Here is a 13,919-nt window from a genome sequence, read left to right as displayed (position 1 = left end):
TCCCTGTCATCCACCAATTCCCTGGTGAGTACAGACTCAATTCCCTTGAGCCTCAACAAGGGGAAAAAATCAATCAGGTCTTAAAAAAGAAAAGCTTTTAATAAAAGAAAGAAAAAAGCAAAAGTTGTCTCTGTAATCAAGATGGTAAATGTTACAGGGTCTTTCAGCTTATAGACACTAGAGAGAAACCTTCCCCCCAGCACAAATACAAATTAAAATCCTTAAAGCAAAATACACATTTGCAAATAAAGAAAACAAACAATCAACAAGACTAAACCGCCTTTCTACTGGTACTTACTATTTGAACAGAAAATTAGAGAGCCTCTAGGTACGTCTGGTTACTCTCAGAACCCAGAGAGAACAGACAAACAAACAACACAAAACAAAAGACTTCCCTCCACCGAGATTTGAAAGTATCTTGTCTTCTGATTGGTCCTCTGGTCAGGTGGTCCAGGTTTACTGCTTGTAACCCTTTACCGGTAAAAGAGACATTAACCCTTAACTATCTGTTTATGACAGGCCCTCACAATCTTAGGACCCTGAGGTCAATGGGAGTTGAGGGTGTCCAACAGCTCCCAAGAGGCGCTCAGCACCTTGCAGAAAGAAACTCCTAGTCCCTACAGTCCTCCAAGCTTCCTCTACACAGACAATCCATTAGCTCCTGGACCTCTGCCACTCATGCTGCTGCATGCCCTCTGCTTCCCCACGCCCCCCACATCAACTCCAGCCCCCTTCTGTGACAAGCACACAAAATACAAGAGAAAATATGGCAGGGGAGTGGCCTTTGTGGGATATTTGTAGTGCAAAGAGAATATTGGCAAAGGGGTAAATTGCATAGTCCTTGCAAAGCTACAAATGGCATGATACATATGAACCTAATTGCACAGGAGATAGAAATAAGTGAGGCAAACACTTAGGAGACTCAAGGGATGGAGAATTCTGAAAATCTTTGACTCAATGCAAGGCAGATTTATAGACATGCTCAGATAAAGGAAGAATAAGTTTGGAGTCAAAGCAGATTCTGGTCAGGAGCAAACTTAAGCTCAGATCTTGTCTCAAGTGCTGAAATATTTCTGGTCTGCTGCTGAAATCAGTTTTGGAAGACAAGCTTTCAGGAGAGATGAAGCACATACCTTGAAAATATTAATTCTGGGTTTTGGTAACTATAGTGTGACATTCCAATTGCCTCAACACCCTACCGCCCAATCCTGTGCCATTAAAGTCAATGTGAGTTTTGCCCTTGACTTTAATGGGAGCAGGATCAGGGCCTTAAAGAGTCAAATATATTGGTATTTGAGACATTTCTGATAATTTATTCACATTCCTAGATTATGATAATCTGTGTGACGATACTCTGCACTGGTTAGGCCTCAATTGGAGTACTGTGTCCAGTTCTGGGCACCACATTTCAAGAAAGATGTGGAGAAATTGGAAAGGATCCAGAGAAGAGCAACAAGAATGATTAAAGATCTTGAGAACATGACCTATGAAGGAAGGCTGAAAGAATTGAGTTTGTTTAGTTTGGAAAAGAGAAGACTGAGAGGGGACATGATAGCAGTTTTCAGGTATCTAAAAGGGTGTCATAAGGAGGAGGGAGAAAACTTGTTCACCTTAGCCTCTAAGGATAGAGCAAGAAGCAATGGGCTTAAACTGCAGCAAGGGAGGTTTAGGTTGGACATTAGGAAAAAGTTCCTGTCAGGGTGGTAAAACACTGGAATAAATTGCCTTGGGAGGTTGTGGAATCTCCACCTCTGGAGATATTTAAGAGTAGGTTAGATAAATGCCCATCAGGGATGGTCTAGACAGTATTTGGTCCTGCCATGAGGGCTGGGGACTGGACTCAATGACCTCTCGAGTTCCCTTCCAGTTGTAGAATCTATGAATGTATGATGTGCTCAGTCTGCAATTCTCATTAGTTAGTTTTTCTGGGCTGTATGGTTTTTCCAACTTGACAATTACTTCCTGTTCTTCAGTGCACAAATAGCATAAAGACAAAATAAGGACCAGAGTTTGCATTACCTGAAACAAGTCCTGTGTTTCCTTTCCAAAAGCCCGATGTGTCTGCATGGTCCCCTCTTTGACAGCGGCCTCCAGGTGTGTAAAGAGATGCCAAAGGCGGTCATTAGAGTGGATAATGTAGCCATGAAGTGAACGTTCTCTGTCTGATACCAGATATGTGTCAGCTGAATCTGTATTACTGTAACCTTAAGGGACGAAAAAAAACTGTTAACTAGTTTTTTTGCAGTGTTGTAGCTGCAGCCATGTAACTAGTAACTAAATTTGCTATACAAATGAGTATAATTTTCAGTTAAATGTTTGCGGTAAGATTCTCCACTGGTATAGGATGGACAGCTCCACTGACTCCAGCAGATTTACATCAGCTGAAGATCTGCTTCTTAATCTGCAACATGTTTAATTAAAAAAAACAAAAAACCAAATTACATTTGCTTTGTTCAGTCTGTACACACTGTCCAGTTGATTTGCATAGTCATGTTATCTACATCACAGCAAGCTCAACATAAAACACCAATTTGCAGTTAAGATACCAAAGAATAGATTTAGATGTTCTTGCTTTTCATGTTACAGATGTGACAAACCAGAAGTTATTACTGAGAAAAGCCCACCTCCCTGCTCGTAACATTTCTCAGTGATTGTGAAATTAAAAGTGCTCTCTTTTTTTAATTGGATTTTAAAAGCCAATAAGTAACACTAGTAGTAGTAGTGAATATTTATTTTACTAAAAGGCTCCCAATTAGGATTGGAATGTCACTGTACTGAGTGCTGTACAAGCATAGGGTATGTCTACACTACAAACCTAAGTTGACCTATATTAGATTGATTTACAGCCACTGCAGTAATTACTGTAGTGGTGAATGTCCACACAACCTTCCTTGGGTCAGCGATGCGCATCCTCACCAGGAGTGCTTCCACTGGCCTAAGACAGGCAGTGTGTGGGAGGGAGTGTCCTGTCAGCTCTGCTCGCAGTTCCCTGCCCAGAGTGCAGCTGCCACACAGGCTCCCGGAAGTGGGAGAAGCCACCCAGGGATTCTTCCCATTCCCTGTGATACACTTGCCTTTGAATCTTACTCCTTTCCTTTCCCCACTGTTCTTAAATCACATGCATTTAAGCCTCTCAATCTGCATTCTTCCTTTAGCGCTTTGTTAACAAAAACAGTGGATAAGTTGCTCAAAGGTTTCCTTTGCTAGGCACCTTTTCATCATCTTTAAAAGGTTTATTACTAAGTGATGTGTATCTGGGAGCTTAAAATTATGTAGTGCAGATTGAAAAGGGAAGGTCAAGCTTCTTAATCGTTCCATCACCTGTTTGTATCTTATAATTGCTTAATATTTTAAGTTGCAATAGCTTACTGTTGTCCAATTTCAGTGCCACATTCTGAAAGTCTTCTCTCTGTCATATCCATGGCTACACTACTGCAATCAGTGATTCTGCACTAGTGTAAACTCAGAGAAAAAAAATGACCCTTGTTGTTTGGCCCACACTGAGAGAGAAGCAGGCAGGAGCAGAAGCAGCCAAAGTAGGAACTGCTGAACTGGGGCAGAGGGAGTGAGGGTGGTAAAATGCAATGCAGCCAGGGCCACCCCTCCTCCCAATATCCTCCTGGACCCAGAACTAACATAAGAACATAAGAACTGTGCAAAGGAAACCTCTCCTCCCTCTTCTGGGAGCAAATGGCTTTGGAGGAAAGCTGCAGAGTGAAGCCAGCCAGCCACCCCACTGGCAGGTGCAGAAGCAGCCACAGCAGAGATCTCTGGACATCCAGAGGATAATGCTACATTTTGACTTGACTGTCTCTGCCCTGTGCCGATTGGGTGTTTACTCTAACATGGCCTCTCCTTTCTCCCCATCCCTAACAGTCTATTCACCTCAATTTCACTCCACACTTGCCTCTCTTCTCCTCTGCTCCATCCCCTAAGCTCCCCTTCCCTTCCTTTTTCCACTAAGCTGATCCCCTCAGCTCAATGAGCCATTGGCTTGGGGGAACTGTGATTTGACTTTGAGCCCCTTCTAACTAAATCTACACATCCCTCCAAAAAAAGCCATGGAACTAACATGCCATTTGCTGCCTTCACATTGCTTGTGTGTTAGACCCCTTCCCCTACACTGCGTCTGTCTTGTTTGTTTAGATTTCAAGGACTTTGAGACTACTTCTCTGTGTTTGCACAGTGCAATGGGGCCCTGATCTTCACTGGCTCGTAAGCAGTACCATAATAAACAAAATTATTATTAATACTTAATACGTTTAATTTGCCAAGGACTAGTAAAGTTTCCTGTACAGCCCCAGTGAACAGGAACAAACAGCTTAGTTTTCACAGTGGACAATAATACATTAGAAGTTCCTTCTTCCAGCTCTCTCGGTCCCCCTACACTGGAATTGTTCTACAGTAAAAGTTACCTTGATGGGTTTTCTCCAGCAATCCAAGAGAAGCACAAGCATCAAGCAGTCTTTCTGTTCCACACACAGAGGCTTCTATCTTATTGGCAACATCCACAGCCTTCAGTATACATTTATCTTTCAGAAGATCAAACACTTTCAGTTTAGAGGCCACAAACAAAGCCTGTGTATATGAAATATACATTGAGTTAAATTAAAAATTACTACAACTAAAAAAATAACACGTGTTTGTTTTAATACAAAAGAACAAACGTTCTGGAAAGCTTTCCAGAGGCATGAATTAAGTTCAGAGTATAGTAGTCGTGTGAAGGCAAAACCATGCCATAAAGAACTTAAGAACTGCTTGACTCTGTTGAATTTTTTCCTGCAGAAAATTTCAGTTCAGCCCTGTTACTTCTGGGACAGTTTGCTCCTGGCATCAAAAGACAGATGTCAGCATCTTTGCCATGGTAACAATGTTAGGTGAAAAAAAAATTACTGGTTAAAGCTTGAAAAAACCTGAAATGTCTACTTCAGGTTTTGTGTCTTAGACTCTTATTCATCAGGATACTTAAGCACATGACTAGCTTTAAACATGTTTCATAAGGTCAGCAAGGGTTTAAGTATGCTTTGGAATTGGGGCCATAGAGAAAACACATCAAATCTAATTTGAGTTGATTTTCCTAAGAAAATAATTTGACATTTCTTCACAATGTATTTTTTTGTTTTAACAGCTATAATTCATTGCATACTAATTTTCTAAAAACAAAACAAAAATAACAAAAAAACTTACAAGCACATACGAATACCTTAACTAAACTTATACAGTACATGCTTGTATTTAAGAGGAATTTTCATATTATGCAACAATATGCACCTTCATAGCTCAGATTAGGTTGCACTGTTCCTTCAATTAATAGTGTTTCTGAGGAACTATAAAAGAAAAAAAAAATCAGACTGGAGAGGGAAGAAGAGAGTTGAAATTTTGTTAAAAAAATCAGATGGAAAAATTGCAGCTGAAACGTAGAGGCTTCATATTCGTGATTTTTATATTTAAAATGTTTGCTATTTTGGGGGTGAAGGTGGAATATACAGTTGAGATTGTCTCCAAAATGCCACAAAAATTAACATGCCTGCCTAAATTTAACAATATGATTCTTGTTGTTAATGCATGTTCCAAATCATTGCTGCATTCAAAAATGCACATTGTTTTGTAAAAAATGTTATTAGGTTTAGCCAGAGAGAGGGGAAGTTTCTGGTAAGCACAGCAAGTGTTTAAACAGTTTCTTTGTAGTAGTGGAAGATAATTAATGGCCAGCTTAAGGCCTTTGAGTTGTAAGTCAGTACTGAAAATTAGGTTATTGGCATAACATTAACAAATAGAGCCAGTATTTAAATTATGATAGGATCCAAAGGTCCCATTCAAGATGTGTTGGGTCCTGTATAGCTACAGAGGAACCAAACCAAACCAAATTTAACCCTGAACTTCCATTGACCTCACTGAGTGCAGGACCAAGCAAAAAGTTCCTAGACATCATTTTAATAAAGATGATTATTAGGTTTTTCTTGCTTGCAGTTGATTTCAGCCTGCATTGTGAGGGCTCTGAACCCACGTAAAGGTCAAATTAAATTGAATTTAACTAACAGCTAAACTGTAATTTTCATTATACTTTCAGTCTTCGAAGCATATTACAAACTAACTAGCTTCACAACATTATTGTCTCCATTTTATAGAAGGGGCAGTGCAGGCAGACATAGGATGAGATTTGCCCAAGGTCGCAGAGTAAGTGTCAAAATTGGGATTAGACTTTAACAATCCAATCCTGTGCCCACTGAAGTCAACAGCAACCTCCCATTGTCTTCAGTGGGGCCAGGATTTCCCCCCAGGAGTTTCTGGTTCAGGGTTTTATGAAGAGACCACATCCTGCTCTGTTTCCAGTTAGAATACTTGGTATTTATTTCATCTTCTCTTTCTTCACTGCTGTCACCTTTTCTTTAGTCGCACTAGTCTGGCTCTGAATAGGAAACCTAGCTGTGATTCAAAATTATCCATTTATCTGTTTCCAGGCACAGTTGACTGCTACAGTACACATGAATATTAGCTTCTGTGTACATGTCTTCATGAAGGCCCAACACAAGCTACTGCATTGTGATCATCAGCTACAGCCCTGGTTCACACACAAGAGATTCTTAGAGAAGTATTTCAGTGAAAAGTAGAGAAACAAAAACTGAGCAATCAAGAGAAGGCGGTTCTTATAGGAACCTACAATACAAATACATGGAAAGATAAAGGAATGAGGTAGAGAACAGACATTACATATACATCATATATAAAAAAATATTTATTTTAAATGGAGGCATTTTGAAATGTTTCCTCTGCAGAAGTTAACAGGGAACATTCACTAAAAGAAAGTTACACAGAAAGTTCATTGCCCTCTGAAGTGTTATTGTGCCAAACATGGAGATTAAATTCAAATAATTACAATGAAAAAGGATTTTAATATTACTTCAAGTGCAAATCTCAACACAGACTTAGGAGAGTAGCCACTATGGACATTTCCATAATATATATTTCTGTCATCATTTATGTTGTTTTAGATAATATTTCTGATTACAATGAAATAAATGTTACAAGTACATATATTTTAACATGTTATGTAATCAGCTCTTTCCTCTTATATACATTCCCTGTCCCATCCTGATTTTTGCCCCTCCTCTCTCCCACCTTTGTTCCCCCACTTTCTGAAATCAATACGAGATACAGGTGCTCAGCACCTGTTAGGATCAGATCTGAAGAAAAATGCACTAGAGAATTTACTCAGTGGCATTCTAGGTCTATGTTTCAGTGTGGCATTGCTACTTGCCTTAAATCTAAGGGTGCTCATTATTAAGGGCACTTCTTAAGATGTCCCTCCATGCTGCTGCCTAAGTTCCCTCTAAGCTGCGTGGCCACGCAGCAACCTATTCAGTGCCGCGTAGGTGCTCAGGGCTAGCCCTGGACCTGCCATGGCCGGGAGAAGAGGTACCCCTCCCCAGCCCAGTCCTAGACCTGCCATAGCGCCCCTCCCCCAGGCTCAACCCAGCCCTGACCCAGAGCTGCCGCGGGAAGAGGTGCCTCTTCCCCCCAGCCGAGGTGTTGCTGCAGGGAGAGAGCGCTCTGCGGAGTCACACATCACTTCTATATTGGGTGCACATAACAAAATTCATTCTGCATATCCATGGGAAAAATTAGAGGGAAAATTGGCTGTTGCTTTGGAATGTCATAACAAAACATGCACAGACAGTATTTGCATCACTAAAAGGTACTTTTCAAAAATGCCCCTATGCATTCTGCTGCCCTTGCTAGCCCAGTGCAGTAAATCCCTGAGGTTACTGTTCTTTTCGAGCCTCTTACTGGAATGTGCGCTGGTACTACAGCCTGGGTCACTGGTGCAGCTGCTGGAAGATGCCATTCTCTTGCATAACACACATAGAATCAGAATGAATATTAGGGTAAAATAAATGCATTTGATCATTTGTTTGAATGGGGCTGTTCCCCATACACATGCATAGTGCTGTAGTACTGCTTTACTACTAGAACCTCCAAACTACACAGAAATGTTTAAAAATACAAATTTGAATTATATTAGCTCACCAGTGCAGAGAAAATTAGATCAAGAAGAAGTATTTTTTTTTTTTTTTTTTTACCTTTGAAGCTCTGAAGCCATCCGTAAGTTCTACAATTTTTGATGGGAATTTAGCTGGACATTCCCTCACTCCACTCTGATTTTCCACAGCCACTGTACAAACAGGCTTGATGCTACCGCTGTTTACTAGAGTATGAACGGCTCCTGAGAGGGGCATCCCATTCCTCTCTAATGTGTTAGCACTTTTATGCTGCATGGGATTTGAAGAGTCACTCTCTCCGTCACTGAGGTTCTCAAAAGTCTCGACGGAGGGGATAGAGTCATGCTTGACATGCTGTATAGTATGTTTGAGGGGTGGATAATACAACTCCGCTAACTTTTTGCAGAAGTGATTTAGAGGAAAGCCCACCACATTCAAGAAGTCTCCATGAATATATTCCACTAACATTCCACCAAGGGCCTGGATTCCATAACCACCAGCTTTGTCCCTGCAGGGGGAAAATACAGACATTGAGTTAAGATAGTGGTTAAGAGTGAACGTGGGGATGGAGGAAAGGAGTAACCACTTAGTACTGATTGTAGATTCAGGTGTATAAACATGTTTTAGAAGAATGGAAATGACAGAACTTTGCCTTGATTGAACTAGTGTGTTAAAGTTAGAGATGGATTAAACTAACTTTCTTTTCTTTAAAATAGTCCTGGTTCAACACTGCAGCTTTGGAATCACAACAGTAACGTTTGCTCTTTCACTACATAACACTAGATAATTGAATTCAAATGAGAAAGCCATTGTTACCCACTAGTCCATATTCAACCCTGGTGAAATCAATGAGATCCTGGTCTAAGACTTTTTAGTAAGTGGACTAACACTGCAGTAGTGTAATGCCATTCTGACTTTCACTGAGGTGACATGCATGAGCTATGTTATGGCCAGCCACAGCAAGCACATTATTTTGCTAGGTAAGATCTGATAAAAAGTCAGCACTGGAATTCAGGGGAGAACCCCTTTCTAGCATTTTATTTCAGTCCTCTCCCACTGCAAGAGGTGCTGTCAGACTTTCAACTACCAAGGTTTACCCTTGACATAAATTCAAGGATCAACAACACATGCAGCAGTGCTTTTACCCTAGTGCCTCACCATCTGCCTGTACGTAACTGCACACAATGCCACATATTACTACCTAGCCACTATTTCTATTTGCAGAGTGAAAGGTTATAAACACTGACATGAGTGAAAATTCCCTCCCATTGGTTTCCTAATAATTCCTCCAGTGCTAAACTTCAAGAAATTGGTAAATATTTACACTTTACGCACAACTTTCACAATGGCTTTTTTTAGCTCTAGTAGTGAACTACCTTGTTGACATTTCAGACTAGATGAATTTACTGATATGTGGCGATCACAGACCTTTTTCTAAAGCAATCTTTCAGGGTTATCAGTTATGCAACAGCAGCAGACTACATCAATTCACCTACGTTGGATCTTGCAACTAATAAGAATGCCCTTGAGGACCTTGTGGCACCTTATAGACTAACAGACGTTTTGGAGCATGAGCTTTCGTGGGTGAATACCCACTTCCTCAGATGCATGTACGTCTGTTAGTCTATAAGGTGCCACAGGATTCTTTGCTGCTTTTACAGATCCAGACTAACACGGCTACCCCTCTGCTACTTGAGGACCTTGACTTTTTAGTCCCTGTTAAACATCCTCTTTTTTTTAAAAAAAAAAAATGCAACTCACTAATGTCAGCGTTGTCCCAAAAAACATGCTTCACTGACTGCCCTTGGATGTGATTCCTCCTGAGGTCAAGGGGAGCCATGTGCACATCCAATACATTCTACAAGCAATGGAAAGGGATGCAGTATCTGTATTTCAGGAGAATACTTCTAAAGGTGGGGGCTCAAAAATTACAGCACACGGGAATGCTCCCTTTTTATCTGTTAAAAACCTAGAAATCATGTCCCAAAAATTGTATTTAGGAGTGATACTTCAACTGTGTAACAATGGGTAAATGGGCAGGATAATCTCTATTATGTTAGCTACTGTGAAAGGCCATAATGGACTAGAGCCAAATGGCTAATACAGTTTTGACAGGTACAGAGAGGCAGCAGGTCAACTCTCTTTTCATACAGAGACCAGATCCAACTCCAGAAATTTGATGGGTTAAGCCAGGTTCCAAATTAACTCTGGGTGCAAGGTTGACTTCAATAAAACTGTGCCTGCTTATGCAAGCTGTAACTTTGGCCTTTATTCGTTGAGAGCCTGGGGCTGAAACCCACAAGCTGTCCATGTGCCTATCTCTGCTATGGATTATAATTAAAGTACAGGTTTGAAAAATCCGCTCTCCTACGCTCCGGTGGTAGGTAGAAAGCTTTTCTTGGCAAGTGTGATGCTAGGACGAGAAAGTGCCATGGGTGCAGACTAAGCTTTCATTTAAGGAGTTAAACATCTAGCCCTGGTGGTTGCAATAATAACTTTACAAACATGAACCAAGCAGTGCTGTCCTCCTAGACAGGCAGGTGGAGAGACTGACAGTTTGCAATGACTTTTTCTGGCTTTAGCGTTGAACTATTTCTTATAAAGTTTGCTCATGATACCAAGCTGGGAGGGGTTGCAAGTGCATTGGAGAACAGGATTAGAATTAAAAATGATCTTGACAAACTGGAGAAATGGTCTGAAATAAATAGGATGAAATTCAATAAGGACAAATGCAAAGTGTTACACTTAGGAAGGAACAATCAGTTGCACACATACAAAATGGGAAATGACTCCCTAGGAAGGAGTACTGTGGAAAGGTTCTGGGAGTGGTAATAATGGATCACAAACTAAATATAAGTCAACATGTACCACTTTCGCAAAGAAAGTGAACGTCATTCTTGGATGTGTACCAGAAGTATTGTAAGCAAGACACAAGAAGTAATTCTTCTACTCTACTCAGAACTGATAAGGCCTCAACTGGAGTATTGTGTCCAGTTCTGGGCACTACATCTCAGGAAAAATGTGAACAAATTGGAGCAAGTCCAGAGGAGAGCACCAAAAATGATAAAAGGTCTAAAACATATCATCTATGAGGAAAGATGGAAGAAACTGGGGTTTTTTTAGTCTGGAGAAGAGAAGACTGGGGAGCGGGGGACATGATAACAGTCTGCAAGTACATAAAAGGTTGTTATAAAGAGGTGGGTGATAAATCGATCTCTTTAACCAGTGAGGACAAGACAAGAAGCAATGGGCTTAAATTGCAGCAAGAGAGATTTAGGTTGGACATCAAGAAAAACTTCCTACCTGTAAAGATAGATAAGCACTGGAACAAGTTACCTAGGCAAGTTGTGGAATCTGTCATTGGAGGTTTTTAAGAATAGGTTAGACAAACATCTGTCATGGATGGTCTAGATCACGGATGGGCAAACTTTTTGGCCCGAGGGCCACATTGGGGTTGCGCAACTGTATGGAGGGCCGGGTAGGGAAGGCTTTGCCTCCCCAAACAGCCTGGTCCCTGCTCCCTATCTAACCCTTCCCACTTCCCACCCCAACTACCTTCTTAGAACTCCCAACCCATCCAACCCCATGGCTCCATCCCCGACTGCCCTCCTGACCCCATCCACATCCCTGCCCCCTGACAGGCCCCTCGGACCCCCACTCCCAACCCTCCCTGTTCCCCATCCCCTGACCGCCCCCCAAGAACCTTCGCCCCATCCAACCTCCTCCTCCTCCCTGACTGCCCCCAAGGACCTTCTGCTCCCTTACCCAACCTCCCCTCTCCCCTCCCCTGCTCCCTTACCAGCGACAGGAGCTTGCAGCTGTGACACCCGGCCAGAGCCAGCTGCACTCCCCACGCTGCCCAGCCTGTGCGGCACTGTGGCTGCGGGGGAGGGGAGACAGCAGGGGAAGGGCCGGGGAGTAGGGTCCCCAGCCAGGAACTCAGGGGCCGTAGTTTGCCCACGTCTGGTCTAGATAATACATAGCCCTGCCTCAGTGCAGGGAACTGAACTAAGTGACCTATCGAGGTCCCTACCAGTCCTACATTTCTATGATTCTTGTGCCTGTGTCACTGCTACTTAGAGCCTTCCCAAGTTGCAGTACTCTTGTTGGTTTAATTGCTGCTATCGAAAGCCCTGTGGAGGGCAATGAAATTAACAAAAATCACATTCATATTAATTTGCTGCTGCTTGGGAATTAAGAGCAGAAGCAAAGAAAGGCACTAGAGCAGTGGTTCACAAACTTTAACAACCTGTGAACCTCTTTCACTAAAATGTCAAGCCTTGCGAACCCCCTCCTAAAAATGAGTATTTCCAGGGATTTTCTCCTTTACCTGAGTATAAATTATAAAAGCAGTGATCTTGAAAATATAAAATTTGTTTTTATGACATGCTTATTACACACTATTAACTATTCAGTATTTTTATTACATTATGAAAACGGCAACACTTTTCCAAGATCTCACTTTCATAGCTTGTATCACTTTGAATAAGCCTGTTATAAGACAAGACTCCTATGTTTCATCAAGGAGTATCAGATGTGAAACAGCATGAAAGTTTTTAAGAAACCAACTCAAAAAGAGTTCCTCCTACACAAGCATTCAGGTCTTGAGCAGTCCAGGCAAACAACGCATGTTACAACAAAGCTTAAACTTGTTCTTCATAATATTAAAAAAAAAAATACTAGCTGCCTATTTAGTTTAAAAAACAGCAAAAAATATCCACTTCCCTTTCCATTTCTTATAAGAAGTCTTGAAGTTTAAATGATCTCAGTGTGATAGATACGCTTGCTTTGATCTGCTTAGCTCTTGGAAGTCCAGGGACTCCAGGCTGCTGACCCCATGCTGCCTGGGATCACTAGGGACAGCTCTGTCCACCATTAGGGATTTTTTCCCCACCCCCGAGACTCCCCTGTAACATTTCACAAACCCCCAGGGGTTCACAAACCCCAGTTTGGGAATTACTGCACTAGAGCTATTCACTATCACTAGAGAAGAGATTCCAAAATAGAAGCTGGAGCAAGGGAGTAGCAGATAGGACCCCCTATGTAATGTCAAAAAAGCCAGAAGTTATAGAATAGCTGAGGCCCAGCCCTTCCCACCCCCAAAACTATTCGGACAGCTGGGGGGAAGGAGATAGTAAAGATACTCGCAGCAGCTAGGAAGCTCCAGGGTGGGAAGGAGAGCAGGGGGGGAACCACAGAGTGAGAGAACAGCGTTTTATTTTCTCCCCACCAGCAGCCAAAAGATTGGGAGGCTTCCTATTTGTCTGACACCCACTACCTAGAAGGTGATATGAAAGAGTCCCTGTGCAGAATCCAGGGACAGCCCCAGAAGCCATTTCAGCACCCTTTTCAGAAGTCTGGGAGAGAAGCTGGGTTCATCACAAATATGCTGCCCCAGAACAGCACTTTCCACATCATTTTTTATATCTGCTTCATGCTTGTAGATTTAGACCCTGGCTCAGAGAGGTCTAGTAAATATCAAAAGCACTGATTATGCCAATCTTTGTATTATAGGGTTGTTGGGTTTTTTTGTCCACTGTGTCACCAGCAACTTGATGCAATCCTCAATAATACAAATGTTGCTTAGCTTTTTGGTATTCTGTGTAATGACTAAGTTGGCCATGACATCATGAAGCTGGACCCTCACAAGAAAAAGCTTCTTAGTTGGAGCATAAGTAATGTCCAAACAGGTTCTTCGGTAAAGGACTGCTTTAGCCTATATAAATAGACACAGAAAAAGATGAAAGAAAGACTTCCTCCTCCCAAGGCATCCTTTGGTTTGCATGTAATTTGTAGGTTGGTATCCTCAATTACTCCCACACCAACCCAGAGCAGATGTTTCCCCTCCTTTCAGGTATACAGTTTTCAGTTTGCTCTGTCTCAGACAGGGGCAGAACAGATTATGTGAACTTTTGACCC

General features: G+C 41.8%; 1 protein-coding gene across 3 annotated transcripts in view; it reads right to left on the bottom strand.

Moving 5' to 3' along the window:
- Positions 1–13,919, bottom strand: part of ASMTL (acetylserotonin O-methyltransferase like) — a 47,343-nt gene that overhangs the window by 18,014 nt on the left and 15,410 nt on the right. For all 3 annotated transcript variants that reach the window (XM_050932763.1, XM_050932744.1, XM_050932754.1), the window contains 3 exons: positions 8,082–8,508; positions 4,416–4,578; positions 2,020–2,204 (listed from right to left, as the gene is read on the bottom strand). In XM_050932763.1, coding sequence (XP_050788720.1) covers positions 2,020–2,204; positions 4,416–4,578; positions 8,082–8,508 — 775 coding nt within the window. The remainder of the gene's footprint in view (positions 1–2,019; positions 2,205–4,415; positions 4,579–8,081; positions 8,509–13,919) is intronic.

This window comes from Gopherus flavomarginatus, chromosome 1 (assembly GCF_025201925.1).
Source record: "Gopherus flavomarginatus isolate rGopFla2 chromosome 1, rGopFla2.mat.asm, whole genome shotgun sequence".
In the NCBI taxonomy this organism is placed as follows: Eukaryota; Metazoa; Chordata; order Testudines; family Testudinidae; genus Gopherus; species Gopherus flavomarginatus.
The sequence above is the reverse complement of the archived record's forward strand: the minus strand, read 5'-3'. Positions and strand labels throughout refer to the sequence as shown.